At 57.1% G+C, this 27,145-nt stretch overlaps 2 protein-coding genes across 3 annotated transcripts; one reads left to right on the top strand and one right to left on the bottom strand.

The window, feature by feature from the left end:
• CEP131 (centrosomal protein 131) lies at positions 1-27,145 on the top strand. 2 transcript variants are annotated; one of them, XM_037810132.1, is made up of 9 exons: positions 1-198; positions 2,865-3,067; positions 17,315-17,409; positions 22,743-22,857; positions 23,167-23,279; positions 24,725-24,838; positions 25,705-25,863; positions 26,762-26,949; positions 27,105-27,145. In XM_037810132.1, exons 2-9 carry the CDS (start codon positions 2,882-2,884, stop codon positions 27,119-27,121), a joined length of 987 nt encoding a protein of 328 aa, XP_037666060.1. In that variant the 5' UTR covers positions 1-198; positions 2,865-2,881; the 3' UTR covers positions 27,122-27,145. The 2 variants fall into 2 exon arrangements, with proteins under 2 accessions (XP_037666060.1, XP_037666059.1); XM_037810131.1 differs by lacking the exon at positions 27,105-27,145 and having other exon boundaries at positions 26,762-27,094.
• LOC119514842 (basic proline-rich protein-like) lies at positions 14-2,805 on the bottom strand. Its single transcript, XM_037810554.1, has 4 exons — positions 2,597-2,805; positions 1,689-1,800; positions 1,387-1,521; positions 14-1,231 (listed from the first exon to the last, which is right to left on the bottom strand). The coding sequence occupies exons 1-4, from the start codon at positions 2,803-2,805 to the stop codon at positions 14-16; spliced, it is 1,674 nt and encodes a 557-aa protein (XP_037666482.1).

Here is a 27,145-nt window from a genome sequence, read left to right as displayed (position 1 = left end):
GCCAGGCTGGTTGCTAACTGCCGCCGCCGCCGCTCGCCCGGGCAGCCGTATTGTCACCCGGAGCCGGGGGCAGTTCCGCGGCGCGAGGTCCGTGAGGTCCGTGGGCCTGAGGCAGGAGCCTGGCGCTTCCCAGCTCGGCCGTCCCTACGTTCCAGGCCCCACTCGCGGCTGCGCCGAGGCGCCCCGGGGCCCGCGCAGGTGAGGGGGGCTCGGGGCCTGCGGGGCCGGCGCAGGTGAGGGGGCTCGGGGCCTGCGGGGCCGGCACAGGTGGGGGGGGCTGGGGGCCTGCGGGGCCGGCGCTGGTGTGGGGGGCTCGGGGCCTGCGGGGCCGGCGCAGGTGAGGGGGGCTCGGGGCCTGCGGGGCCGGCGCAGGTGGGGGGGGCTCGGGGCCTGCGGGGTCCGCGCAGGGGCGGGGGGCTCGGGGCCTGCGGGGCCGGCGCAGGTGGGGGGGCTCGGGGCCTGCGGGGCCGGCGCAGGTGAGGGGGGCTCGGGGCCTGCGGGGCCGGCGCAGGTGAGGGGGGCTCGGGGCCTGCGGGGCCCGCGCAGGTGAGGGGGGCTCGGGGCCTGCGGGGCCGGCGCAGGTGAGGGGGGCTCGGGGCCTGCGGGGTCCGCGCAGGTGAGGGGGGCTCGGGGCCTGCGGGGCCGGCGCAGGTGAGGGGGGCTCGGGGCCTGCGGGGCCGGCGCAGGTGAGGGGGGCTCGGGGCCTGCGGGGTCCGCGCAGGTGGGGGGGGCTCGGGGCCTGCGGGGTCCGCGCAGGTGAGGGGGCTCGGGGCCTGCGGGGCCGGCGCAGGTGAGGGGGCTGAGGTCTGGAGTCTGGTCCTCGAGTCTCAGGTCCGGATTCCTTGGGCCAAGGCTGGGGGGACGTGGGGAGAAGGGGGAGCCAGCGGGTGGAGATACCCGGCGTCCTGGGCCAGCCCACCGCAGGGTCTAGACCCCGTGCTGGAGGGGCCCTGCCCTGCCCCTTCGGGTCCCAGCCGGACACCTTTTGGCGCGAGGTGAGGCCGCCTTTTAGGGCCTCCCCGCCTGGCCTGGGGGTTGCCATGGAGAGGCTGTGCCGTGGGCCCTGGGACAGCAGGGTCCTCGTACCCCGGGGCCGGCAAGGTGCGGCAAGTGCCCCGAGGATGGGAGGAGCTGGACACACATAACTGGAGCTCCCGGGACAGGTCTGACGCCAGAGGCAGCCTCCGCCCACCCTAGAGAACTGGGGTGTCTGCACCTGGGCCAGGGGCACCTGCGGGCCAAGGGGGGCCAGTGAGCCGGTGTGGTTTTACGTCAGCCATGTGCCATCAGCCATCTCGAGTCCTTGATGGCGAGAAGCACGGTCTGTGTCAAATCTTGCACCCCCGTGCCCCCCATGCCAGCCCGTGCACCTCACTCTCTCAGCACGCGGTACCCGAGCGCCTTCTGCGCCGGGTGCGGGCCTGCGCGTCCTCTCAAGGGGCCAGTCGTCCATCGTCTGGCGTTGCCAGGAAGCAGGATACAGGAGTGGGAGGAGCTGGCAGGGAGGGGCCCTTGGACGACCTGGGGCAGGAGCTCAGGGCACAGCCTGGCAGGGGCAGGCTGGCAGTAGGAATGAGCTCGCGGGACGGGAACGCACGGAGGCCGGTTTGGCTGACACGGCGAGGGGGGAGCCTGGTCTGAGAGACGGAATCTCAGCTTTGGCTGCTGAGGGGCACCCCCAGGGCTACGTGCAGGCGGGAGGGGCCGTTGCGCCTGTCCAGGTGCGAGAAGCTGGGAGCTTGGGCCAGGGCTGTGGAGGTGGGTGTCAGTGGCTGTGCAACGTGGCACCAGTGGGGCTCACTGCGAGAGCAGAGGTGGAGCGAGGAAGAAACTGCTGGGTGAGCTGGGTCTTTGGGAAAACCGGGATGGAAGCCAAAGGTGTGAGATGTGCACAGGGTGACGAGTTGGGATCTGGGCTGGAGGTGCCTGAGGGAGCTGTCAGCAGGTAGATGGGGTTCGAAGCCGGGAGGCCAGAGACTGTCCCCTCGTGTGAGCTTGCGGGTGGAGGAGAGGCCAGGGCAGAGTCCCAGGGAGCCCTCCGACTCTTAGGGGTTGGGACAAGGAGGGGCCAGCGAGGGACCCTGCCAAGGGCAGCCCGAGGGGTCGGAGGGGCTCCGGGGGCACCGCAGGGCAGGAGGGCAGCAGGACCCTGGGCTGAGCAGAGTTCAGCGGTCTTGACTGCAGAACCTAGACCAGATCCTGCTTGGAATGAGCCTAGGAGTCGCACTGTGAAGAGCTTTTGTGATCCTTGTTTCATAGGTGGGGTTGCGAGGCTCCGGCAGGTAGAGGACTTTTATCAGGGTCATGGCGGGTAGAGACAGAGCTGGTGCACAGACCCCGAGGGCCTGCTGTCTGGGCCATGCTTGGGTGGGAGGGCTGCCCTGTGCCCACTGGGCCCTTGCCTGCCTGTTCAGAGCCTGTACTACCTGCACCTTGGGTATTTGGTTCAGACAGCCCCTGGTTTTTCCTGATGAGGAGACCACTGCCCAGACAGGAGGCTAGTGGGTAGCTGTGAGGTTTCTGGGGACTGTGGGGGCACAGAGCCAGGTGCCCTGGGCCCTTGAAGCCTGGCGGCAGAGAGCAAGTGTGTTCTCACCTGGAGGTGGTGGGTGCAGGGAACTGAGATTCCTGGGGGGTGGGAGGTGGGCACAGGGGGCTGTAGGTTGTTGGGGGTGGGTGCAAGGGCCCGAGGTTCCTGGGGGTGGCAGTTGGGTGCAGGGGGCTGTAGGTTGTTGGGGGCTGGGCGTAGGGGGCTGAGGTTCCCAGGGTTGGTGGGCACAGGGGGCTGAGGTTCCTGGGGGGCATGAGCACAGGGGCTTGCTGTTCCCAGGGGCATCTCGTTGCCTGTCTTGGTTCTCCATCAGGGCCCTCTTCGGCTGCAATGAAAGGCTCCCGGGCCGTCAGCGGCATCTCCGGCCCTCCAGAGGGCAGCCCGGAAGGTGTGGACCTGAGCCTGACAGGCCTCCCTCCGCCTGTGTCCCGGCGCCCCAACAGTGCCTCGGCCGCCAAGCCCATCGCCCGCTCTGTCTCCGTGACCACAGGCAGCGAGCCCAGGAGGAAAGCGCTGGTGAGTGCTGGAGTGGATGTGCCTGGGCCCTGCTGGAGAGCTGCTGTCCCGACAGCATGTACTCCGGGTCCAGCTCAATGTGGAAGCAGGAATTGCATGCGCACTGTCTCCTCTGGGCCATGCAGCCGTCCCAGGGGCAGGAATGCCTCCAGCCTTGCAGGTCAAGCAGTGACCCATCTCAGGACAAGGGCCCAGGGTCAGCCATCTAAGGCAGAACCTGGTATCTCTCAGTACCAGGCTGCTGTTCCCTTGCTCCACCCCTGGGATTCGTTTAAATCCTCCAGAAGCAGGCTTGGCCCGCGGGGAGGATGACAGGCTCCTGGTGGCCTCAGAGAAACCCCTGTGGACACATGGATGGGTGGGTGGGCGGCAGGGCAGCCGTGGGCGCTCTGGAGCAGAGCTGCGTTTCCTGCCCCCTGTGTGAGCCTGGGGGCCTGGAAGGTGAGGCGCTGAGCTGGGCTGGCTGGGAGAGGTTGCCCCTTGCCAGGGGCCTGTCTTGAAGGGAAGGGAGGAGGTGGGGGCTTCCAGAACAGGGTGAGGCCTGGTGGGCTTGTCTCGGATGCGGCCCCAGGTGGGGACACTCGCCTTCTGCCCCAGTCTGGTGTGGGGCGTGTCGCCTTCGCCACTCACGGCAGGGCCGAACGGCAGCCACTTGGGGTCCAGGGCTGGTAGGCCTCCTGAGGAAGACTCTGTGCCCACCCCCGTGTCCCCGTGGAGCTAGCAAGGTGGAAGGGGCTGGGTTCTGGGGCAGGCAGATGCCGACAGAGCAAGGAAAGTTCGTCCAGTGGAGGACCCTGTGTCCACACGTGTTCCCAGGCTCTGAGACCCACAGGGTGGGGACGTGGGGTGTCCTGACCCGTCATTGGCGGACACACTTGGTGTCCAGAGATGCACTACGTGGTTTTATTAGGGAAATCCGACCGGCCATTGTGCATCCTGCCCCCTGCCCTCCCGCCCCGTGGGCCCCGAAGCCCCCGGCCAGTGCTCTGCAGCTAACACCGCACAGAGGGGTTTTCTGGCACCACTGTGAAAACAAGTTCAGCGGGTCGATGGCTTGGTCTGTGGCTGACCTGGGCACTTACCTTCCATCTCAACCCTTCCTACCGGGAGGAACATTCTAGATGTTACCAAATCCAAGGTAAGCTCTGAGACAGCCATCGTTCATGATGTCAGACCCTGCTTTCCTCGGCCACCTTCCAGCAAATAAGTAAATCTGACTTTTACCCCAGAAGGAGGCAGAAGGAACCTTTCTGTGGCCTTGTTGCTCATTTTCCCCAAGCAGGGTCTCCTGTGTTCCCCGTTTTAGCCAGAGGCACCTGTGAGCACTGGGGCTCCCAGGGGCAGTGGGGACTCTGTCTCCATGAAGCCACTGTCCTGCGTCCTGCACAGAGGAGACCTAGAGCTGCTTGTGCTCAGCTCCAAGTCCCAAGGAAGCTTAGTCCTTGCCCGGCTCCTCCACTGTCCGTCCGCTGGGTGCTGCCCCTGCCAGCAGGGCCCCCCATCCACTGTCACCTGGTTAAGTCAACCGGCTTGTCTGATACTGTTCTCTGCCTGTTTCCCTGCTTTTATGTCTTCATGGAGCATCTTGCCAACTGGAATTTCTTTATTTGTTTCTGCATTTACTCGTTTGCTGCCTGCCTCCTCCACGGGTAGGTAAAGCGCCAAGAGAGTAGGGCCTGGTCCACACGTGGAGGGAGCTCAGGAGATACTTGGTGAGAGAATCAACCAGAGAGCGGTGTGCCTGGAAGTTTTTCTTTCTGTCTGTGCCCCTCCTCTTGGCTGCCCTCCTGCCAGCACCCAACTTCAGGGCTTCCCCACTGTTCGGGGGCTGAGCGGGTGGTGGTCGTCCTCGTCTGTCCACTCCACCCTTTGTCCCCATGGACCGCCCTCGGTCCAGAGCCTCCCTGCCCTGAGACCCCCACCTGGCGTGAGCTGCGGGCAGCTGCGCTTGTCTTCCAGCTTAAAGAACATTGATGCCAGACCACAGGGGTCCCCTTCCTTGCTGCAGCTGGGTGCCCACCAGAAGCAGATGTGTGCACGTGACGAGGGCCATTCTGGGCCATTCCCCTCCATGGGCCAATGGTGCCCCATCCCTCTCTCAGGTTTTTTGTGACTTTATTTACCTCCCAAGCATCCCCTTTCCACCTGGGCTCTGTCACTTAGTGGAAAACTCCTCCTTTCCCGATGGTCTGTCCCGGGGATGCCTGTTCTCCACGGCCTCATAGCTTTAAAGGGTCGTGTCCCAGGTGTGAGTCATGTCTCCCTCCTTCCTGTGTGTGGGTGCTCACCAGCCCTGCAGATCCTCCCTGAGGGAGCTCTCGGCCGTCCCCTCATTTCCCAAGTGACAGCCTCCTCGCCAGCCTTGTCAACTCATGCTCCACATTTGCCAGAGCTGCTGCTTCTCTCTTTTCTTTTTTTTGAAAAGTTTAAAAAATATGATTACACACACACACGCACGCACGCACGCACGTACACACACACACATGCACGCACACACGCACCCCTTAGTCCTAAAGCCATAGGACCTAATGGGGGCGCTTACAGCATTTCCGCTGAGGCAGGAACGTGGCTGGGGTCTCCACGGTCTGCGCATGGTGCCCGGGGTGGCGGCCGGCGTGGTCAGGGAAGAGAATCGGCTGCCAGGATCAGAGGGGCGAGACTCAGCAGGACACGATGCAGGGGTCAGTGGACTCCCTCAGGCAAGTGAGAAGGTCACAGAAGGTAACGTCAACCCACAAAAGTCAGTACCTTTCGTCCCCACAGAGTGAACAGTTAGGGGACGTGCTGCCGAGGCTTCTTGTAGCACGTTTTCAGTGTGACAGTAACGTGACCTTGTTACAGGTCCTTTGGAAACTGGAGCAAAGATGAAGCCCCTTTGTCCCATCACCCTGATGCAACTCCTGGTTCCGCTGTGCTTGACCATGTCGAAAGCTGTGCATCTGCTTTTGAACAGGCCACATGCACCTGTTTAAACTTCAGCAGGTGCCGGGGGTGTGAGGGGCAGGCCCCTTGCTGTGAAAGAAGGGAGCCGACTCTGTCTCTGTGTTCCTGCAAAAGAAGGTTTTATTCTACTCATTCCTACAGGTTTTTATAGCATACAAGGTAGTTTCCTACGTGACTGTTTTCAGGTATTTCAGGGAGGGTACATTTTTTCTAAAGCCATAAGGTGTGGTTACATGTCTTTGATCTCAAGGGACAATGTCTTTGGGGCTAGACGGGAGGCAGCAGGAGCAGGAGACAGGAGCACAGAAGGAGCCCGGCAAGGAGCCCGTATCTAAATTGCAGCCTGCCTTCAGGCGCGAGATGCTTTGGCCTTTTCCCAGCCTGGTGCCTGCCTTCAGGCTTCCAGAGTTGGGGAAGTGGCCCCGCTGTATAATCTATCTAGCCAGGGAACCTTCTGTGTCTCCACACCTTGCCCTCGCTCTGCCCTCCAGTCCTTGGGGCAGCTGGCGGCTGCTTCCTCCTGACCCCGTCCACAGGTGCCCCGAGTGTGCACACACGTAAATGCGCAGAGGTTCTTTTGATTCTGAGAATGGTGGTTGGCTGCTGACGTGATTGTCCGGCACCGAGTTTTATTTTTTGGCAGCTGCGCAGCGGCTCATTGTGTGGACTTGCTGTAACCTGCATTGCGCGGCAGGCATTCTCCTGGGTGCGTCGCTGTCCACGTGTGTGAACACACTGGTGTTGCCCTAAGGTGGGGTTCCCGGGTCAGAGGCGGGTTCCCTGCAAGTTAAGCCCGTGAGTGAACAAGCCCTCACTCCCGCCAGCACCGCACGCCGACAGACCTTCTGGTCTTCACTTGTTTGATTGTACTATTTTGAAAAATAATTTTTAAAATTTTGAATAGTTTTAGGTTTACAGAAAAGCTGCAGACAAGACATAGAGTTCCCAAATACCCCACACCCATTTCCCCTATTACTAACTTCTTATATTTCTGTGGTACCTTTCTCACAATTAATGAACCAATGTTGCTATGTTGATATCAACCAAAGTTTATTCTTTACTTAGCTGTCCTTAGTCCCTGCCTAACATCCTCCTCCTGTTCCGAGGTTCCTTCCAGGGTCCCACATGGCGTTCAGGTGTTGGGTCTCTTGGACTGCTCTGGTGGCCTGGGTGTGACTGGTTCTGGGGAAGGTGGGTGTGCTGGTTTGGATGTATTATGTCCCCCAAAACGCCATTATCTTCGATGCAGTCTTGTGTGGGCAGGAAATGTATTGGTGTTGATTGGGTTGGAGACTTTTGATTGGATGTTTCTTTGGAGATGTGATCACTCAACTGTGGGCAAGATCTTTCGTTGGAGAATTTCCATGGAGGTGTGGCCCTGCCCATTCAGTGTGGGCCTTGATGAGTTCACTGGAGCACTATATAAGCTCAGACAGAAGGAGCGAGCTTGCTACAGCCAAGAGGGACACTTTAAAGAATGCACAGAAGCTGAGAGACGAGCTGAAGCTTACAGAGACATTTTGGAGACGGCCTTTGAAAGCAGACTTTTGCTCTGGAGAAGCTAAGAGAGGACAAATGCCCCAAGAGCAACTGAGAGTGACATTTTGGAGAGAAGCTGAAGCCTAGAGAGGAACGTCCTGGGAGAAATCCATTTTGAAATCAGAACTTGGAGCAGACGCCAGCCACGTGCCTTCCCAGCTAACAGAGGTTTTCCGGACACCACTGGCCATCCTCCCGTGAAGGTACCTGATTGTAGATGACTTACCTTGGACACTTTATGGCCTGAAGACTGTGACTGTGTAACCAAATAAACCCCCTTTATAACAGCCAGTCTGTCTCTGGTGTTTTGCATTCTGGCAGCATTAGCAAACTAGGAACAGTGGGCTTGGGGCTTACCTGGGACAGCTCTTTCAAGAACTTGGGTGTGAAAGGGGAGCTGAGAAAGGGGCCGGAGCTGGAGGGGAAAGTGGGCTCAAGGGAGGCTTTTGTTTTTCAGAGAACTGAAATAGCCTTTCAAATAGCCTGGCGGAGGCTGCCTTCCCGGGCTCTACCTTTAAGTCGGGGCCAGCCGAAGAGGGGTGACAGGGAGTACCCCTGGGCTTGCTCCAAGGAGGAGCCGGTAGAGGCTGCTCTTCTGAGGATTTGGCTTTGCTGCAGAGAAGAGCGAAGAAGCAGGTGGAGCCCAGGGTGGGCGGGAGGGTGAGGAGGTTTGTGTTAAGGGGAAAGCGACAGCGGCAGGTGCAGGAGAGCAAGCGACGGCTGGGGTCCGGTGGAGAGGGCTGGAAGGTCGCTGCGGGGCCGAAAGGGGAGGGGTCACAGAATTGCAGGACAGCGCCACAGCATGTCGGAGAACATCTGAGGAGGTTAGGGTCAGTCTGCGCTACGAAGCGTATCAATAGGGAGAAAAATTGGCAAATGAAAGAACGGTTCATAGAAAAGAAAATATAAATGGCTCTTACTATATGAAAAGACGCTCAGCCGCAGTCACAAGAGATCACAAGTTAAAAGCCCACGCAGAAGCATGGAGGAGGCGCTGGCCAAGGCATGGGTGCGCAGAGTCCAGAAGACCGACCAAAAGGAACCGCGTGAGCACCGTCCTCTTCGGTGAGTGTTTCCCGCCTGGGACGCATGTGCTGGGGTGGGACAGCCAGCCACGCAGGGACAGACAGTGGGGCCAGGTCCTCGCTGCGGGAGGGGATTTACAGACGAGCAGGGGGTGGCCGCAAGGGGTGGCTGCGGCGGGCCGTGCGTGCTGCTGAGAGCTGGAGACACCCGTACGCACTCACGTCAGCTCGAAATAGACACGGTGACGTGGAGGAGCATCTGCAGAGACGTGAGCGTGCAGGCACGGACTTCCTTGCTCTTCAGCGGAGGGGGCCAGAAGCACCCAGCACGCCGGCGCCCGGGTCCTGGTTTCTCAGACAGTTCTCCAGTAAAAGGAACCAGGGCTCCTTGGAAAATGGCTGATCCTGTCTGGGGCAAGAGGTGTACACGGTGAGCCTGGAGCCCCTCACAGTGCCAGCAAGGGAGGAGGTGCTCAGAACAGCCAACAGAATAACCCAACCTCAGCCAAAGGACAGTCCCCAAGAGATCCAGAGCCCACTGACAGCTCCCAGGGGCCAGTGCTGGAAGAATTTGGGCAACAAAACAAAGTGGTACTGGAATATAACCGGAAACATCCATCAGTTCGTAATGATATAAATACATGAGGGAGGAGAGAAACTTTCCATGGAGAATTCCAAGGATTCCTACACTCTACCTGCCTCCCAGGTGAGGGCTGCACGTGGCCGAGGACAGCTTCCAGGCGCCCGCTCTGAAGGCAGATTTAAAACGTGGGCCGGGGGCTTCCAGCAGGGAATGAGCGGGAAAGCCCCAGCTTCCGCCAGGGCGGCTGACCCCCAGGTTTGTCTTGTTTGGGTTGGGTGGTTTGTTTTCAGCGTAAGGATTCAGATTTACAAATACATCAGCAAGTCCTCCTTCCTAGTAAGCTTTGTGGGACCTGAGGCTCTGCCCCTGGGCTGACGGGGCGCTCCGAGGACCTCCCCCCCAGCCTGACAGAGTCCTCATTTCCAGGGCCGGCCCCTGCCAGACGGGGGCCTCTCCTCCACACCTCTTGTTTTGAAGGGTCTCAAACCTACGGAACGGTAGAACCTTCACCCAGGTTCTCTGGTCACTGACGTTTTGCCCCATTTGCTCCTTCTCTCCATTTTCACCCCCTTTTCACTGGATTCATAGAATGTGAGCTGCAGGTGCTGCTCCTTCACCCCTCAACCCCTCAGCAACAGCTACTGAGCACCGGGGCCCTGCCAGCACCCCTATAGCCTTCCCTGGAGGAGCTAACGGTGCATCGCCGTTCTCCCAGCTGCCCCCCAAGTTTCCTCAACTCAGGATCCAAGCAAGGCTCACACGCTGCATTTGGTGGTTTTTGCTTTAGCCTCTTCTTTTTCCCCAATTTAATTATTTTTTTAAAGTGTGGAAACACATGTATAACCTAAAATAGGCCATTTTAACCATTTCCAAGTGCATCATTTGGTGGCATTAGTCACATTTACAACGAGGTGCTCCCATCACCAGTATCCATTCCCAAAACTTTGTCCTCTCCCACAGAAACGTGGCCCCTGTTAACGCAGGAACTCCCCAGCCTTGGTAACCTCTGTAGTCTGCTTTTGGATGGTAGATGCTTCATGTGAGTGGAGTCGTACAGCACTGGTCCTTTTGTGTCTGGCTTATTTCACTCAGCATCGTGTCCTAGGGCTCACCCACGATGTGGAGTGCATCAGAGCCTCCTTCCTTTTTTTTTAAATCATTTTTTGATTGTGGAATATAACGTATATACATAGAAATGATAACTTTCTAAGTGCAATTTAACAAGCAGCAAATTTCAAAGAATGTTATCAGTTACAGTTTCAGTTATTTCCTTATTGTGAGATATAACGCATATGCAAAAAGGTAGTGTTCTAGTTTGTTGAAAAGGGGTGTCAACTTTATGAGCAAAGAGGAAACATCTAGTTGATCTTCTTGAAGAGGCTGTTGCCTCTGGGTTTGGGGACTTAGCTGGCATAGGAGCTCTCGAGGATTTAAGTTTCTGAAGAATAAACTTATTAAGTGAAACTTTTATAGAGTCTCAGATAAGGATCCCGGTATTCTTTATGGTTTTCAGGACTACTGTTGACTTGGGCTTATCATTCTATGGCCATTTGGCATATCTGGGTGAAGCTTGCATAGGAATAACCTCCAGGACAGCCTCGACATAAGTCAGTAATTTTCCTTTATACCATAAATTATCTAACTGAAGAGACACTCAATAAAAATATTCCATTCTCGGTAGCAATTAAAAAAAAATCAACTACCTAGGAATAAACTTAATCAAGGATGTAAAAGACTTATACAGAAAATGACATAACTTTACTAAATAGAAGGGGACCTAAAAAGATGGAATAATATTCCGTGTTCATGGATAGGAAGGCTAAATGTCATTAAGATGTCAATTCTACCCCAAATCATCTACAGATTCAATACAATTCCAATCAAAATTCAAACAGCCTACTTTGCAGACTTGGAAAAGCTAGTTATCAAATTTATTTGGAAGGGAAAAATGCCTTGAATTGCTAAAAACATTCTAAAAAAGAAAAATGAAGCAGGAGGACTTACACTTCCTGACTTTGAAGCTTATTATAAAGGCACAGTAGTCAAACTGCACAGTACTGGCACAAAGATAGACATATTGATCAATGGAATAGAATTGAGAATTCAGAAATAGACCCCCAGATCTATGGTTGACTAATCTTTGATAAGGCCCCCAAATCCACTGAACTGGGACATAACAGTCTATTCAACAAGTGGAGCTGGAAGAGCTGGATATCCATATCCAAAAGAATGAAAGAGGACCCCTACCTCCCACCCTACACAAAAATTAATATGGATTAAAGACTTCAAAATAAGAGACAGTATTGTAAAACTCCTAGAAGATAATGTAGAGAAACATCTTCAAGACCTTGTATTAGGAGGTCACTTCTTAGACCTTACTCCCAAAGCCCAAGCAACAAAATTAAAAATAAATGGGAACTCCTCAAACTTAAAACTTCTGTACCTCAAACGAATTTGTCAAAAAGGTGAAGAGGCAGCCAACTCAATGGGCACAAATATTTGGAAACCATGTATCTGACAAAAGACTGATCTCTTGCATATATGAAGAAATCCTACAACTCAACGACAATAGTACAGACAGCCCAATTATAAAATGGGCAAAAGATATGAAAAGACAGTTCTCTGAAGAGGAAATACAAATGGCTAAAAAACACATGAAAAAAATGTTCCTCTTCTTTCTTGCTTGTTGATATATGCATTAAGAGCTATAAATTTCCCCCTCAGCACTGCCTTCGCTGGATCCCATAGGTTTTGATATGTTGTGTTCTCATTTTCATTCGTCTCTAGTTATTTACCTATTTCTCTTGCGATTTCTTCTTAGGCCCACTGGTTGTTTAGGAGTGTGTTGTTTAATCTCCATATATTTGTGAAAGATCTGGTTCTTTGGTGGTTATTGATTTCTAGTTGCATTCCATGATGGTCAGAGAATGTGCTTTGAATAATTTCAGTCTTTTAAAATTTATTATGACTTGTTCTGTGCACCAGCGTTTGATCTATCTTGCAGAATGTTCCATGAGTGCTAGAGAAGAATATATATCCTGGTACTTCGGGATGTAGCAATCTATATATGTGAGAAACAAGCACTGTTCCTAAAAAGGAACAAACGCTCACCGGATTGTGGAGAAGAAAAGAATTTATTCACGGTCTTGCAAGAACAGGCGCCCAGCCAAATGTGGAGGGTTGGCGCGCAGAACAATAGATTCAGCAGTATTTATTCCCCTAAACCTCACCGCAAGTCCCTCCCGTTTCTCCATTGGCTGGATACTCCAGAGCTTACATTCGACAAGCCTAACTAGCCCGCCCAAATTGGAAACATTTGAAATACCTTTCCCTCGCAAATTTGCAACATTAGGAACCCTTGGAACAAATCTCCATCCCTGACTATAATGGTTATGCCCAGGCCTCTTTAGAGCCACTCTGGGCTAGTTTGGTAACAAGTTATGAGGCTGTTTTGAGAACCTCTCTTCAGAGGCTCCACCCTGCAAGGATAGTAGATAGTGGGCGGATAATCAGGGGGACTGACTGTGGATTACAGTTTGTCTTTTTAACCTTCTACCAATTCCTTAACTGCCCCACCCTGCTAGACACACCTGTCCTGTGTGAAAGCTAAACTTAATCTAATTCTCACATATATGTCTGCTAACTCTAATTCACTTATCGTATTGTTCAGGTTCTCAATATCCTTACTGATCCTCTGTCTGGTTGTTCTATCTATAGAGGAGAGTGGTGTGTTGAAGTCCCCCACTATTGTTGTAGACGTGTCTGTCGCTGCCTTCAGTTTAGCCAGTGCTTGTCTCATGTACTTTGAGCTCCTTGATTGGGTGTATAGACATTTATGATTATTATTTCTTCTTGGCAGATTGTCCCATTTATTAAAGTATAGTGTCCTTCTTTGTCTCTTATGACATCTTTGCATTTAAAGTCCATTTTGCCCAATATTAGTGTAGCTACCCCAGCTCTCTTTTGGTTGCAGTTTTTATGTATGTTTTTTTCCATCCTTTTACTTTCAGTGTCTAAGATGATTCTCTTGTAAACAGCATATCGATGGGTCATACTTTTTAATCCATTCTACCAGTCTGTATCTTTTCATTGGAGAATTTAATCCATTCACATTCACAGTTATTACTCTAAGGGAGCTCTTGAATCAGCCATCTTATCCTTTGTTTTTTTGTTGTTGTTGTTGTTACATCTATTGTTTTCCCTCTCTTTCTCTTTTTCCCCCTTGGAGTTACCCTTACTAATACTCTTCAGTTCTGTGCCCTTCTCCAGAAGTCTCTCTCCTTTCTCTTTTCTCAGCTAGTAGAGCTCCCTTTTGTATTTCTTGCAGGGCAGGTCTCCTGTTAACAAATTCTCTCAGCATTTGTTTGTCTGTGAAAATTTTAAGCTCTCCCTCAGTTTTGAAGGAGAGCTTTGCTGGATAAAGAATTCTTGGCTGGCAATTTTTCTCTTTCAGAATTTTTACTATGTCGTACCACTGCCTTCTCACCTCCATGGTGCCTTCTGATTAGTCAGTACTTAGTCTTATGTGGTTTCCCTTGTATGTAGTGAATCGCTTCTCTCTTGCTGCTTTCAGAACTTTCTCCTTCTCTTCAGCATTTAACAATCTAATCAATATATGTGTTGGTGTGCTGGTTTGAATGTATTATGTCCCCCAAAACACCATTTTCTTTGATGTGATCTTGTGCGGGCAGACATATCAGTGTTGATTAGATTGGAATCCTTTGAGTGTTTCCGTGGAGATGCACCTCACCCAGCTGTGGGTGATGACTCTGGTTGGATAACTTCCATGGAGGTGTTAACCCACTCATTCAGGGTGGGTCTAAATTAAATCACTGGAGCTATATAAATGAGCTGACAAACAGAAGGATCTCAGTGCAGCTGTAACTGACATTTTGAAGAGGAGCTACAGCCAAGAGAGACACTTTGAAGAATGCACAGAAGCTGACAGAGTAGCTGCAAATGAGAGACAGTTTGAAGATGGCCATTGTTGCAGCCCAAGAGGGCCATGCCAGTCCAAAGGCCAAAGAAGACAATGAGCATTTTCTGATACATGAACTTTATTCAGGGCTTACAGGGTGAGAAGTCGTGGAGAGATCATGACAGCTCTCTCAGGCTGGGCAGGCATTGCATTCACAGGGAAGACGACCAAGCAATGCAAAAAGGGCAGACAGCCTTTTATAAGGGTTTAAGACAAAGGCCCTCCTAAGGGTGGGGGGAGCACAGATGCAGGAACAGGTTACTTTGACCTGGAGGGTGGTGCAGGAAGGAATAGAATAGCACTTAAACAATTACATTCTGCTCTTTTTGTGAGACTAGGAGCCTCTCACTTCCTGCCTGCTTGCATAAAGTTACATTTTAAGGTCAATTTACCCTTTTTTTTCTTTACCAGCTTAGAAAGACAACAGGTTAAACATTTAGCTGCCTAGGTCACGCAGACTGCTGTGCACCAAAGATCTGCAGGCCTGTTTTGTCCAGCCACGGGTTGCTACAGGCGTTGAAAGCAGACTCTTGCTCTGGAGAAGCTAAGAGAGGACAAACACCACAAGAGCAACTAAGAGTGACATTTTTGAGGAACTGCAGTCTAGAGAGGAACGTCCTGGGAGAAAGCCATTTTGAAACCAGAACTTGGAGCAGACGCCAGCCACGTGCCTTCCCAGCTAACAGAGATTTTCCGGACACCATTGGCCATCCTCCAGTGAAGGTACCCAATTGCTGATGTGTTACCTTGGACACTTTATGGCCTTAAGACTGTAACTGTGTAACCAAATAAATCCTCTTTATAAAAGCCAATCCATTTCTGGTGTTTTGCATTCTGGCAGCATTAGCGAACTACAATAATTGGAGTTGGTTTATTTGGATTTATTCTATTTGGAGTTTGTTGGGCATCTTTGATTTGCATATTTGTGTTGTTTAGAAGGTTTGGGAAGTTTTCCCCAACTGTGTCTTGAAGCACTCTTCCTGGCCCTTACCCTTCTCTTCTCTTTCTGGGATACCAGTGATTCTTACATTTGTTTGCTTTGTGTTGTCCATCATTTCTCTGAGATCCATTTCAAATCTTTCATTTTTTCCCTATTTGTTCTTTTGTGTGCTTGCATTCAATTAATCTGTCCTCAAATTCACTTTTCTTTTGCTTCTTCAAATTTGCTATTGTGTGTTTGTAGTATATTTCTAATTTGATCCACATTGTCTTTTATTTCCATAAGTCCTGCTGTTTTTTTTTAATTTACTCTTTCAAATTCTTCTTTATGTTCCTGTAGAGTCTTCTTGATTTCCTTTATGTTTTTAGCATCTTGTTGAAGGTGTTTTGGAGATTTATGTTTATTTCTTTAATTGCTCCAAATTTTTTGTCTCTTCTAGCTTTTTAATTTGCTTGTTTGGCTTGTCCATATTGTCTAGATTCTTCAAGTGCTTTGTAATTTTTTGTTGGCTTCAGGACATTTGCTTGTCTTGATAAGGTTATTTTGGGAAATGCGTGCTTATTTGAGCATTTATGTATAATTTGGCAGAGCTACAGCTTGCTAGGGTGCAGTTTCCCTAGCCCACCAGCAGGTGATGTCTGTGAGGCACAGCTACCTGGGGTGCAGTTCCCTTAATCTACAGCAGGTGGTGCTCTCAAGCAGGTCTTTCCTGGACTTCTGGGCGGTGGGTGGAGTCCACACTGGGTGGGAACCAATCAGTGCAGCGGATCTCGGTGAGCCCTGGGGAATCCGGGTCCTGGGGCTGCGGTGTGGGCCCTGGGCAGCGGGCAGGGAGCTGCTCAAGGGCACCCGCGGATGAAGCGTGCCCGCTCCCTGCCTGCCCTGCACCCGCGAGCCTCTGGGGTGTGGGAGGGCTCCTGGGGCTTCCCTGTGGCGCCCTGTCCTCTCCCCGCTTCTTGCACCCCCTGGGCTTCCGTGAGGAGAGCAGATGCTGACCCCCCGGTTCCCTCACGGGAGCCCCCCGCTGTCTGGTTGTGGAGGATCACCCCCAGCAGACTGCCAGGGCGGGTGCAGGGAGCGGAGAGCCGCTGTCCACTCCCTTGCCCGGCGGGTTCCGCTGCTGCAGCCCTGGGAGGTGGACCGGCCGGAACAGACTCACCTGTCCCTCAAGGTGCCGTCGCTCTCCATGACCCCTCCATGTACTCTGGGGGTCCCTTCATGGCTAGTCACACCCCAAAACCATGGTATTGGGTGTCCTCCGGCCCCTCTCTGGTTTCCTCCACGGAAGAGAAGCCCATTCCACCTCATCCACTTCCCCATCTTCCTGGAAGTCCATGAACCTCATTCCTTTCTGCGGCTGAGGAATATGCCGTGGCACGGACGGACTGTTCATGTGGGTGCACATTGGGCTGCCCCCACCTGTTGCCTACCGCGAATGACGCCGCGATGAACTCGGGGTGCAGATGTCTGGCTGAGTCCCTGCTTTCGGTCCTTTTAGGGTCGCACCGGGTGGTGGGGTTGCCGGGCCGCTTGGCAGGTCTGCCCCCTCCCCCAGCAGCTGCGCCTTTTGCGTTCGCGCCAGCAGTGCCCGAGGTGCCCGTTTCTCCACGTCCTCCCCGGCCCTCGCTTTCGGTTTCCTGGTCACGGCCGTCCTGGCAGGCGTGAGGTGCTCTTTCGTCTCGATCGTGAGCAGCCGCCTTGCCTGCCTCGTTCCTGTGACTGGCGCTGAGGGTCCCATGGCGTCTCGGGGCAAGGGGCTTCGGGCCGCGCAGAGGTGGGCTGCCCACCTCCGTCTGCCCCCGGCTTGGCGCTCACACCTGACAGGGCCGCCCTGGCGGGCCACGGCAGGCCTGAGCGCTCGTCCGTCGCCCTGTCCCCCGCGGCCTCTCCCGGCTCTGTCTGCAGTGGCCACAGGCACCTGGGGCTGCGTCTGTGCGTCTCGTCCTCTCGAGACCCTCCCTGTTGGCTCCGTCTGTCGGGGCGGGTGAGGACGACAGCGCCGCCCGGTGCACGGCTGGGTGGGAGTGGTGGTGGGAGCAGCCCTCCCCCCGGGCCCAGCCTGGACGCACCCTGGCCTCTCATCCCCTCCCGGCTACGCTGAAGGACGGATCCCCACATCATGTGGGGAAGGGGAGCTCCTGGCGCACAGGGACCTGCCAGCATGCTGTGCGGCCTCACCTGGGCCCCTCACCTGCCCAGGTGCTGCCCTAGGTGCTCACTGATTGTTCTTCCCTTGCAGGAGCCTGCGGGGCCAGTGGGGACCCGGGCCATCAACAACCTCCGCCGAGCAAGCAGCAGCACGCAGGTCAGCCAGCCCTGGACCGGCCCCCTCAGGTAACCCCCGGCCCTTCCGGGAGCTCCTGGTCCCCTCGGGAAGTCACAGGTGCCCTCAGGTACTCACTGCACCACCCCTGCACCCCTCCTTACAGCCCCCCAGCAGCTAAGGGCTTGCTGAGCGGGGAGCCTGAAATGGCCTCCATGCTTGTGTGTCCTGTTTCCCACCGTCTTGGGCTGGGGGCAGGAGGCCAAGCCGGGCACAGACCTGCCCCAGGTGTGTGCTGACCGCGGGCAGGGGTGCTCCCCCGCGCCTCCCTCTCCGTCCTGCGGGGCCTGGGGTGGGCCTGAGACCTGAGGCCCTGCTGATCTGCGCTGTGGTGTGTCTGCCCTGCCCTTGGGGGGTCCTGTGGCCTTGGCTGTGGGGCAGCTCTGAACCCCCCTGGGAGCAAGGCCTGCCCCCTGTGTTTGTACATTGCCCATGCTGCCCACACCGCAGGATGTGGGATGGCAGCAGGGGCTGGGCTGTGGGGCGGGTGGACACCCTGAGCTGAAAGGCCGACACGCAGCCCCTCCCTCCCTGCCATTTCTCGGGGGGGCCATCCGTGGACAGGAGTGGGGCTTCCTGGGGGAGGAGAAGCGGCTGTCTCTGCACGGCCCTGGGCGCTGTCAGGCCCTGGGCACCGTCCTAGGCCACATGGCTTCAGGCTGGACCAGGGTGCGGGCAGCTCAGTGGAGCTGGACACAGAGCCAGAGGCCTGCTGGGAAGGTCCAGCCTCTGCCCGGGAGGTCCGTGCTGCGCCAGAGAGCAAGGGGGTCCCCACTTGGGACTGTTGGCCACCCACGGCCCGAGGGTCCCCTGGGACCCCCGACTCACGGCCACCACGTTCTGCTCTTTGAATGTGGGAATATTTTTTTGTAGTAATTTTAAAAGTTTGAAATAAGGTATTTAAAGTGTGCAGAAAAGTGTCAACAGCAGGGCACAGGCCACCCCTGCCCAGCATCCGGCTCCACTGTCGTGGCTCGTCCTGTGGCTCTCGAGCCTTGTCCCCAGGGCAGCAGGGGCTGAGGTGGGGTCCCTGGGAGCTCCCACCCCTCTCCCCACAGGAGGCCTCTGCTTGGGGTTGGGGACTTGTCCTCAGGCGATCACCTCCTCACGTGTAGTCACAGACATGGACCCTATTCTTTGTTCCTGAATTTTCTGTAAGTGGTCCACACTGTGCACTCGGCGTTTTGTTTGGAGGCTTTCTGTGTTGACGTTTCTCCATTTGTGGTTCCCGTCTCGTCGGCCAGGTGAGTGTGTTGCAGTGTGTTTGTCCGTTCTTTCCTGGATGGACATTTTCAGTTTTGTCCAGGTTTTGCCGTTGCTTGCAGGTGCAGTGGGGGTCTCCGTGCGCGTCCAGGGACAACGCAGGTTCGGGGGCAGCCGGGAGCCTGGGGCCGCGGGCACACCGGTGGGTGTGGTGAGCGCCTGTGAGTCGTGGCTGCAGTTTCTGATTAGCCTTGAGGCTGCCTCTTTTCCTTTGCTTGTTGTCCGTTTAGGTTTTCCTTCCGTAGCTTTTCTCCCTTTTTCAGCTACGGGGGTTCCCAGAGTGGGGTCCCCAGGCCGGCAGCACAGCCTCATGGGAACGCGGTGGAGGCGCCATGTGCCGGGCAGCACCCTGCAGCTGAGCTTCGTCGCCCATGCGCGAGTCTGGGAACCACCGGTCCTCTCTGTTTCTGCCTTTTTCTCCTTTATTATTATAATTATTATTATTTAGTTATGATGACAGTAAAAGAAGCAAGTGAGAAGAGGCCGGGATTTGAGAGGCAGGTCCAGTCCAGGGGGGCCCCACTGCTTCCGCGTCCTCTCTGGGCGGGGTTACGGCCCCTCGCCCCCAGCATGGAGGTCTGTCCTCCACTCGGGCACCCCCAGTTCACATGGGACCTCACTGTGAGGCTGAGGGACTCCCTGTCTGCATGTGGACTTGGCCCGCAGCACCCGTCCCCTCCTGAGGTGGGGAGGTGGGCTCAGCCGGGTCCCAAGACCACAGGCACGGCCGGCGCCACCCTGGCCTCTTGTCCACGTTCGGAGTGGGGCCCGTGGCCACCGTGCACAACAGAAGACGCTGCTCTCCGGGAACTCTGGGGACTCGGAGGTTCCCTCCCCAGGATTGGGGCCCCCACCGAGCTATCCCCTCGAGTTGGGTGCTGAGGCACCCATGTACATTGGGGAAGCCTGGGCACTGAGGAGCCGATCCACCAGCTCGGGTCTCAGAGCTCGTCGGTGGTGGAGGTGGGGCTTGAGCCCGGGCAGCTGCGCAGCACAGCGCACCACAGTGCCCAGCAGGCCCCTCTCAGCTCAGCCCCTCCTCTGCGGGGCCCCCGGGGCTCTCCGGAACTGGCCCATGCACCCTCCCCGTCACCCCGTTGGCCTTTCCCTGCCGCACACTGCCGAGGTTGCCGGGGAGGCCGTCCCCTCGTCGGTGTCACCTGCAGACGGTGCCCTGCCCAGGAGGAGCTGAGCCCTGTGCGTCTCGTCGCTCGGCTGCACCGGCCCACAGGCCCTCTGGGTGTGTGTCCACTAGTGGATGGGGAGCTCCAGAGGCTCCCACTGCAGACGCCGGTGTCACGTGAGCTGGCTCTGCGTCTGCGCAGACCTGGGCTTGAATTCCGTGAGTCTGGTCCACGGCCTTAACTCAGACATCAGCCAGCGTCTCGGTCCAGGGGAGCTGGGGAGTTTTGACTTTGCGCCCCCAAGGGCAGGCGTCTGTGAAGGTCCCCATGGGGCTGTCCAGGGGCCTGAGTAGGTCTGGCCCCCGAATCACCTGGGGATCCAGAAGTCCTCGACCCCAGGCCACACCAGGGCCAGTGAGTAACCACAGTCTCGGTGAGACGCGGGCCACAGTGCTCTAAAGCGTCCGGGCGCTGCCGACGTGCGGAAATGGTGAGAGCCTTGGGTGAAAGAGCGTCACGCGTGGGATTCGGTCCCTGGTGGACGTTTCTGGAACCAGGGGCCCCCGACCTGGCTCGTTGCCCAGCCTCTCCAGCCGCCAAGTCACTGGACCCCCAAGTCCTCTTCTTTGTTTTTGAGCGTCCGTGATGTCCCCAGGTGACTCCCTGTGTGGAAATACCTTCTTCTTGTCGGTGGGCTGCCTCTTTTTGTCTTTAGGGTCTTTCAATGAAGAGAATTTTTAAGAAACTTTTTATTTGGGATTTCTCACACATACCATGAGAGAGAGACGGAGACGGTGCGACTGTGGTGCGGCTGCCAGCTGCTCGCCGCTCGTCCGTCCCTCTCCGCCGCCCCACGCCCCCCACAGATGTCTCCTTGTGGGCTGTGCTGCCGAGCAGTGTTTAGGAAAGGCTCTGTGTGTTTACGGACGAAACGGGTCTGCTTTTGCTTTCCAGGACAGGGTCCCAGCTCTTTCACTGACCCCCTGACTTGGGGGCACCTCTGTCATCTGGGGCATGGCTGGGGGCCGTCCGGCAGCCGTCTCAGCTCTGCTTGTCCACCCTGCGCCAGCCCCTCCCTGCTGGGACGTGACCCGTGGGTGACTGCTGAGCGTGACGTTCACCTCACTCTTTGGAATTTTTTTAGCTTTCCTGGTCCCCTGATCTTCAAAGTGAATTTTAAGATCAACTTGTCGAGTTTCACTAAAGCGAGCCCTGCTGGGACGCTGGGCGTGCACCGGGTTCAGGGCCTGCTTTGGGGGGCGGGCCTGCCCTTCCATGCCGGGGCTCCTCGATGCTGTGCTGTGTCTGTTCAGGTGCCTCAGGCTCTCCCCTCTGTACGGGCCTTGCGTGCTTTTTGTGATTTAGGCTGGACTTACGGTGCCTCTGCCGCTCTGATGGAGTCTTCTCCCTGGGTGTGAAGGACACTGGGCTTGTCCCCAGCCAGCCCGGTGGTTTGCGGTCTCTTGGGAAGCGAGGGCCGTTCAGCTTTAGTGGGTTGCGTCCCTGTCTCTCTGTGAAGCAGAGTTTGCCGTTGGGTCTGCTGCCCGCCCTTGGCCCCGAAGGCTTCTTCTTTCACGTTTGCCCAGGCACGATGACGGGGTGTGAAAGGCGTCTCTGAACTTTGGCTGGGCAGCCCACCCAGGCAGGGGTGGGGCTTGCGAGGGGGTCCCGAGCCTTTGCGGGGTGATGGGAGCAGAAGATGTGCCTCTGCCTTTGGGAACTAGGGCGAGAGGCCACTGAGGGGGCCTCCCCAAGTCTGGTGCTGCACCCCCCAGCTCTGCTGCTCCGAGAGCTTCCGGGAGATCGGCTCGCGGGCCGGACCTGCTGTCTCCCCTGCAGAGAGCGGAGTAGGGCTGACTGTCCAGGGCCACGTGGATCTACCTTGGGTGTTGTTTTGTTTTTTAAATAACAGCCTATTGAGAGACCAGTCGCTTACCATACAGTGTGCCAGTTAAAGTGTACAATGCAGCGGTTTCTTGTAAATTCACCAAGTTGTGCAGCAAACACCACAGCCAACTCGAGGAATTCCCATCACCATGGAGAGACACCTGCGCCCATCAGCACTCACACCCTATTCTCCCCGTCCCGAGCCCACTGGGTTTGCCTCTACTGGACAGTGCACAGAACTGCTGTCGTGTGGCATGTGGCCTTTGTGTCTGTCTTCTCTCACTTGGCATTGTGTTTTTGAGGGTCACTGGGTGGCACGTGGCTTGGAGCCACGACCCTCTTCACAGCTGGAGAACATTCCCTTGTCTGGACGGACTGCACTCTGTTCATTGGGCAGATCGGCCGACGGGCGCTCCAGCTGTGTTTTCTTTGTTTTAAAATTTGTACTGCGGCAGCGTATGTAGAACATAACATTTCCCACCTTAGCCACTTTGAGGGTCCCGTCCAAGGCCGTGTACCCCACCCTGAACCTCCCCCATTCCAGATATGATCTGATGCAGCCAGGTGCCCACCCAGTCCAGGGTCGTGGCCTCCCGGGGTGGCCGGGGCAGGTGCTCCTGCCTCGTTTAATGTCGGGGGTGGCAGCTGAGGCCCTAGATGGGCGGACAGCGGTCAGAGGACCCTTCCCAGGTCTCCCAGCGGCACGCTCTGCTCTCTGCTTTGCAGGTCCTGGTGGCCCCCCCAGTGGTGGGGAAGTGTGCACGGTAGCAGCGGCTGTGCCGATGTTATGGCCACTGGGCCCCAGGTATCTGCGACCAGCGTGCGTGGTGCAGCCCCCACAGGGGCCCGATGGACTCTCACCAGAGCCCCCTGCTCCCCTGAGGCCTGTGCCGGCGCGAGTGGTCAGACGGGACTAAGACATCACATTAAGTTGCTGGCTTGGGGCAGGATGGCCGCTGGAGGAGAGGCTGTTCCGGTCCCCTTGTGAGATGCCGCCCCGGCTCCACCCCCGGCGTCGGCACCACTGCGCTGACCAAGTCCTCCTTTGCTCGCTGTTCTCTCGGACACAGGCCTGCGGAGCCCACTGACTTCCAGATGCTCTTCGAGGGCTGCCCCGGTAGGGAGGAGAGGCTGGCCGGCCTGAGCAGGGCGTCCAGCGAGCAGGGAGCCACATGGAACGTGCTGGTAAGGCCCCGGAGGCTGGGCAGGGCGGGCAGGCCGCGGCCACGTGCGGGGACTCGGGGACAGAAGGCGCCTCCTGGTTCCTCCTCGTTGCCTGCTTCCGGGAAAGGGGGCGTGCGCGGGGGTCAGCAAGTTCCTGCCCGCGTTGTCCCAGTTTGTCACCGTCACGTCGCGGTGTCGGCAGGGTCACAGGCCTTTCCGGCCCCTGGCTCGTTCCCAGCCTTGTGTGCACGCGGGGCCGGTGCTTCCCACGTAGGGGACTTTCCGCGCGTTGGTCAGGGTCAGGGACTCAGGCGGCGTCTGTGCCGACAGGACGAGCAGCCCGGGGCGGCCGCGTCACCGTGCAGGGCCCTGGGCTCGCCCGCCGGCCTGCGGAGGGAGGAGGGCGCCGCGGCCCCGGCCCCCAGCCCCACCGCCAACAACAGGTACGGCCGGCCCGGGCTCCCCACCGCCGTCTCCGCGGTCCCTGTCCCCCGGCGCCAGGACGTTTCCTTTTACTTCCCCGGCGGCTCCCTGCCCGCCTGCCCTGCCCTCGGGCTCTCGCCGCTCGGTGTTTCCGACGCTGCGCCTCCTGGGTTGAGTCTACGGAGTTGGCAGTTTTGTTTTCTGTTTTCCATCTTTTAAATTTTAGGTCTACTTTCTGGTAGATTTATGTAGCTTTATGTTCCAACCCTTCTCTAGCCTTCTTTCTCTCATAGCTCTTGTTTTCAGCAGCCTCTCCCTGTACTCCCAGTGTTTCTTTCCTGTTTTGTGGCAACCTGCTCGGCTCACTGTGAGGGTCCCTGCGTGGCATTGGGGCCTGAAATCCATCACAGTGGGAGTATTTACGCCACAGAAATTGGCAAGTGCTGTACTTCAGAGCTTTTCCCACAGAGAACTGGCTGCTAAACCTTTATCAGCACTGTCTGTGGGTTTTTTTTGTTTTGTTTTGTTTTTTGGTAATAGTCATGTTTATATCTGCTTTGTGGTAGGGATTTGTTGATGTGCTCTTTTCTCTCTTAGCCTCAGTCTTCATTTTGTTCTCTTGTTTTCTCACACGTCTGCTGCCACCTGGCTCTCTGCTGATGTTTGACAGGGAGACCTGAAAAGCAGACAGGCATCCTGTGGCCTGGTGGCTTTGCTTTGGGGAGCCTGTGTGGGCCCACGGTTGCTCCGGGAGGCCCTGTGGTATCTGGGCCTGTGCCTGGGGGCTGCTCGGCCTCCCCAGAGGGAAACCCCCTCCAGGCTTCTGCCTCAGGCTTCAGTCCGGCTGCCTGCGCTGAGGCTGTGGTGGGGTGGACGTCTGTGGTCGGATAAGCAGAACCTGTGTCTCACCTTCTGCTGGGGGGATGAGGGCAGAGCCTGGTGGCCGGGGCTGGGGGGAGCCAGATGTCCTGCTGCTCCTTCCAGGGGTCTCGCACCCATTCTCTGGTCTGCCCATGCCCCAGCCCTGCCTTCAGGAAACCCCACAGGGCTGTCCCCCTCGCTCGGGCCGCACGTGCCTCTGGCCCTCCTGGTCGTGCCCTCCCGACCTCTGTGGACGTCTGTCGTCCATTGCCACCTCCCCCACTCCCCCTGTCCCTGGGCGTCTGTACCATTTTTAGCCCTCTAGGCAGCGCTCTGAGCGGGAGCAGAGTCGCCAGTGCGCGTCTCTGTCTCTGGTCTGGGCTAGAATGGCCCTGCGCACGTTCTGATGCTCCGCCTGGGGCACTGCTCAGGCTGGCGGGCAACGTGCCTGTCACAGGCAGGTCCCTTGTGGCAGCGGCCACCTCACCGTGTGTGCGCTGGTCTGTCTCCCGTGGGGAGCCCCTGCGTGGGGGCCAGCAGGGCTCAGCGAGTCCAGGAGCCCCCTTCCTGGGGACGCCGCTCTCCTGAGCCACTCTGTCGGCAGGAGCAGCAAGCGCACCGCAGGCACCTGTGTCCCCTCGATGGTGCACAACCACTGTGGCCCTGCCGGAAGGCCACCCCCGCCTGAGGGCACGCACCAGACGACACCCCCCCTCAAGTAAGCATGGCCTCTGCCTGGGGGGTGGTCACATGGAAACCTTGGGCCAGGGCGTGGCATGCCAGGACCCCCAGGTGGTAGCGTTGCTGCCCTCACCTGTCTGGGGCGGGGAGAGGGGAGGAAGACATGGCCAGACACAAGGACTCACCTGGGGCTGGCGTCACAGGACTCCCTGCAGCTCTGTGCCCGGGGGCTGGAGCCAGCACTGAAGAACGTGGCGGGAATGATTGGGCATGGCAAGGCTGGACCGGCCATGACAGCCTGGCGGGGCGTGACAGTGCATGGTGGGGCGTGAAAGAGTATGGCAGGGCGTGATGGGTGTGACAGCGTGGTGGGGCATGGTGGAGCACGGTGGGGCATGACAGAGTATGGCGGAGCGTGATGGATGTGACAAGGCAGGGCTTGGTGGTGTGGCGGGGCATAACGGCACATGGCAGGCGGGGCATGACGGAGCGTGGCGGGGCATGACGGAGCGTGGCAGGGTGTGGCTGTCTGGTGGGGCAAAACTGCAGGTCAGGGCATGACGGAGCGTGGCGGGGTGCGTGGGGACAAATCTGGTTGACCTGAGCAGAGGGGTCACAAGTGTTTTGGCATCTGATCCTGCTCAGTCAGGGATGGCCCACAGGGTCTTTGAGTTGTTGTCCTGAGAACTTTCTCTTCTAATGCAAAGTGCTCCTTAGCCCTGGGTGCCACCAGCTGGGGCGCAGGGCACTCCCGGCTCTCCTTCGTGTTGCCATCCTGCCCAGCTGCCTCCTTCCAGCTCTGAGCCTCGGGCACGCAGGCGGCTCGGGAATGAGTCCGTCACCCTGGGCTGGACGGAGGGGCAGGGCAGGGCGGCACTAGCCCTTTCTGTCTTCCTCCCTTAGCAATCTCGTCAAGGCGGCCGCCGATGAGGGCATCGGGGACAGTGGCTTTAGGAGGCCGCAGAAGAACTTCTCTGGCAGCAGTCACCCGGCACCGAACAACACAAGGGGGCCCCCGAGTCTGCTCAGGAGGAAGGAGGTGACAGAGGAGGAGGCCGAGAGGTGACTGTGGCCCAGAGGCCAACTGGGGCGCTCGGGCACAGCGGGCAGGGTCCAGAGCCGGGGCCGGGCGGGGGTGGGAGGGGCCTGAGCCCCAGTAGAGACGTTTCCAGTGGATAATTATAAAACATCGAGGCAGGAGAGGCCGCAAGTTCAGTTTCTGTGGAATGTTGAGAAAAGGCAAATCCGTGGGAAGAAAAAGCTTGGGGCCGGGATCAGGCGAGTGCCAGCGGGGCAGACAAGCCCTGAGGCTCGGGTGCCGGCGCCCCCATAAAGCGGATGAGCGTTACAGAGCGCAAACCGTTTCTCGGTAAAAAAATGCTAAGAGGGAAGAAAATATAAAACCAAGAAAACCCGCCAGACCGTCTCCTCAGGCTTGCCCTCGGAGACGTGGAGGGGAGGGAGAGGCCCTTGTGGAACCTTCTCCGGGGTCCTGGTGACGGTCACAACCACTCCCTGCTCGAGCTGGCGCCTCCTGCCTGGGGGCCGGGTCTCTGGAATGGGGGCTGGGAGGGAGGCGCTGGCAGCCCCGAGGGGTGGTTGTGCCTGGGCTCAGGGGCTCTGGTCGGCGTCAAGGGTCCTGCCCTGCCCACCCCATCTGCCTCGCGAGTGCCCGGTGGGTGCGTTTGCCGAGTTGGTTGGCAGATGGGCCCCGAGACCCAGGACAAGGCCATTTCTTGTTAAAATCTGCTTTATTGAGGTATGATTTCTATACAGTTAAAATCACCCACATTGAGTGTACGGTTCACTGAGTTTTGACAAATGGATATGGTTGTGTGGGCCCCGTAGTCGTGACACAGAGCATTCCAGCACCCCCAGTTCCCCCGCGCTCCTTTTACTCAGCTCCTCCCCCATCCCTGGCCACCACCCTCTGCTTTCCTCATGGCTCTGCCTTTCCTAGAACGTTCCGTAGGTGGAATCATGCAGCATTGTTGCCACCAGCCCAGCACGATTCGTGGCTTCGTTCCTTTTCCTTCGGGATGCCTTCCTGTGACGTGGCTTTGCACGGCTTCCTCTTTCCCTGGACGCTGAGCACGTTTCACTTTGGGGCAGTTATGAATGAAGCCGCCGTGGACATTCGTGCACGAGGTTGCGGGGACGAGCGCCCTAGTTTCTCCTGAGGAACTTCTGGGTTTTGGTTTTGGTGACGCTGGTCTGGAGGAGCTGGTCCCAGCCGTGTGTGGCCCCGTGGAGGAGCTCTGTGTGTGTGCAGCCCTTTCTGAGTGCGCCTTCTCTCTGGGCAGGTTCATTCTCCTGGTGAACCAGGCAGCCGTCACCATCCAGC

Source organism: Choloepus didactylus, chromosome 18 (genome assembly GCF_015220235.1).
Source record: "Choloepus didactylus isolate mChoDid1 chromosome 18, mChoDid1.pri, whole genome shotgun sequence".
In the NCBI taxonomy this organism is placed as follows: Eukaryota; Metazoa; Chordata; class Mammalia; order Pilosa; family Megalonychidae; genus Choloepus; species Choloepus didactylus.
This window is presented reverse-complemented; position numbering and strand designations above follow the sequence as displayed.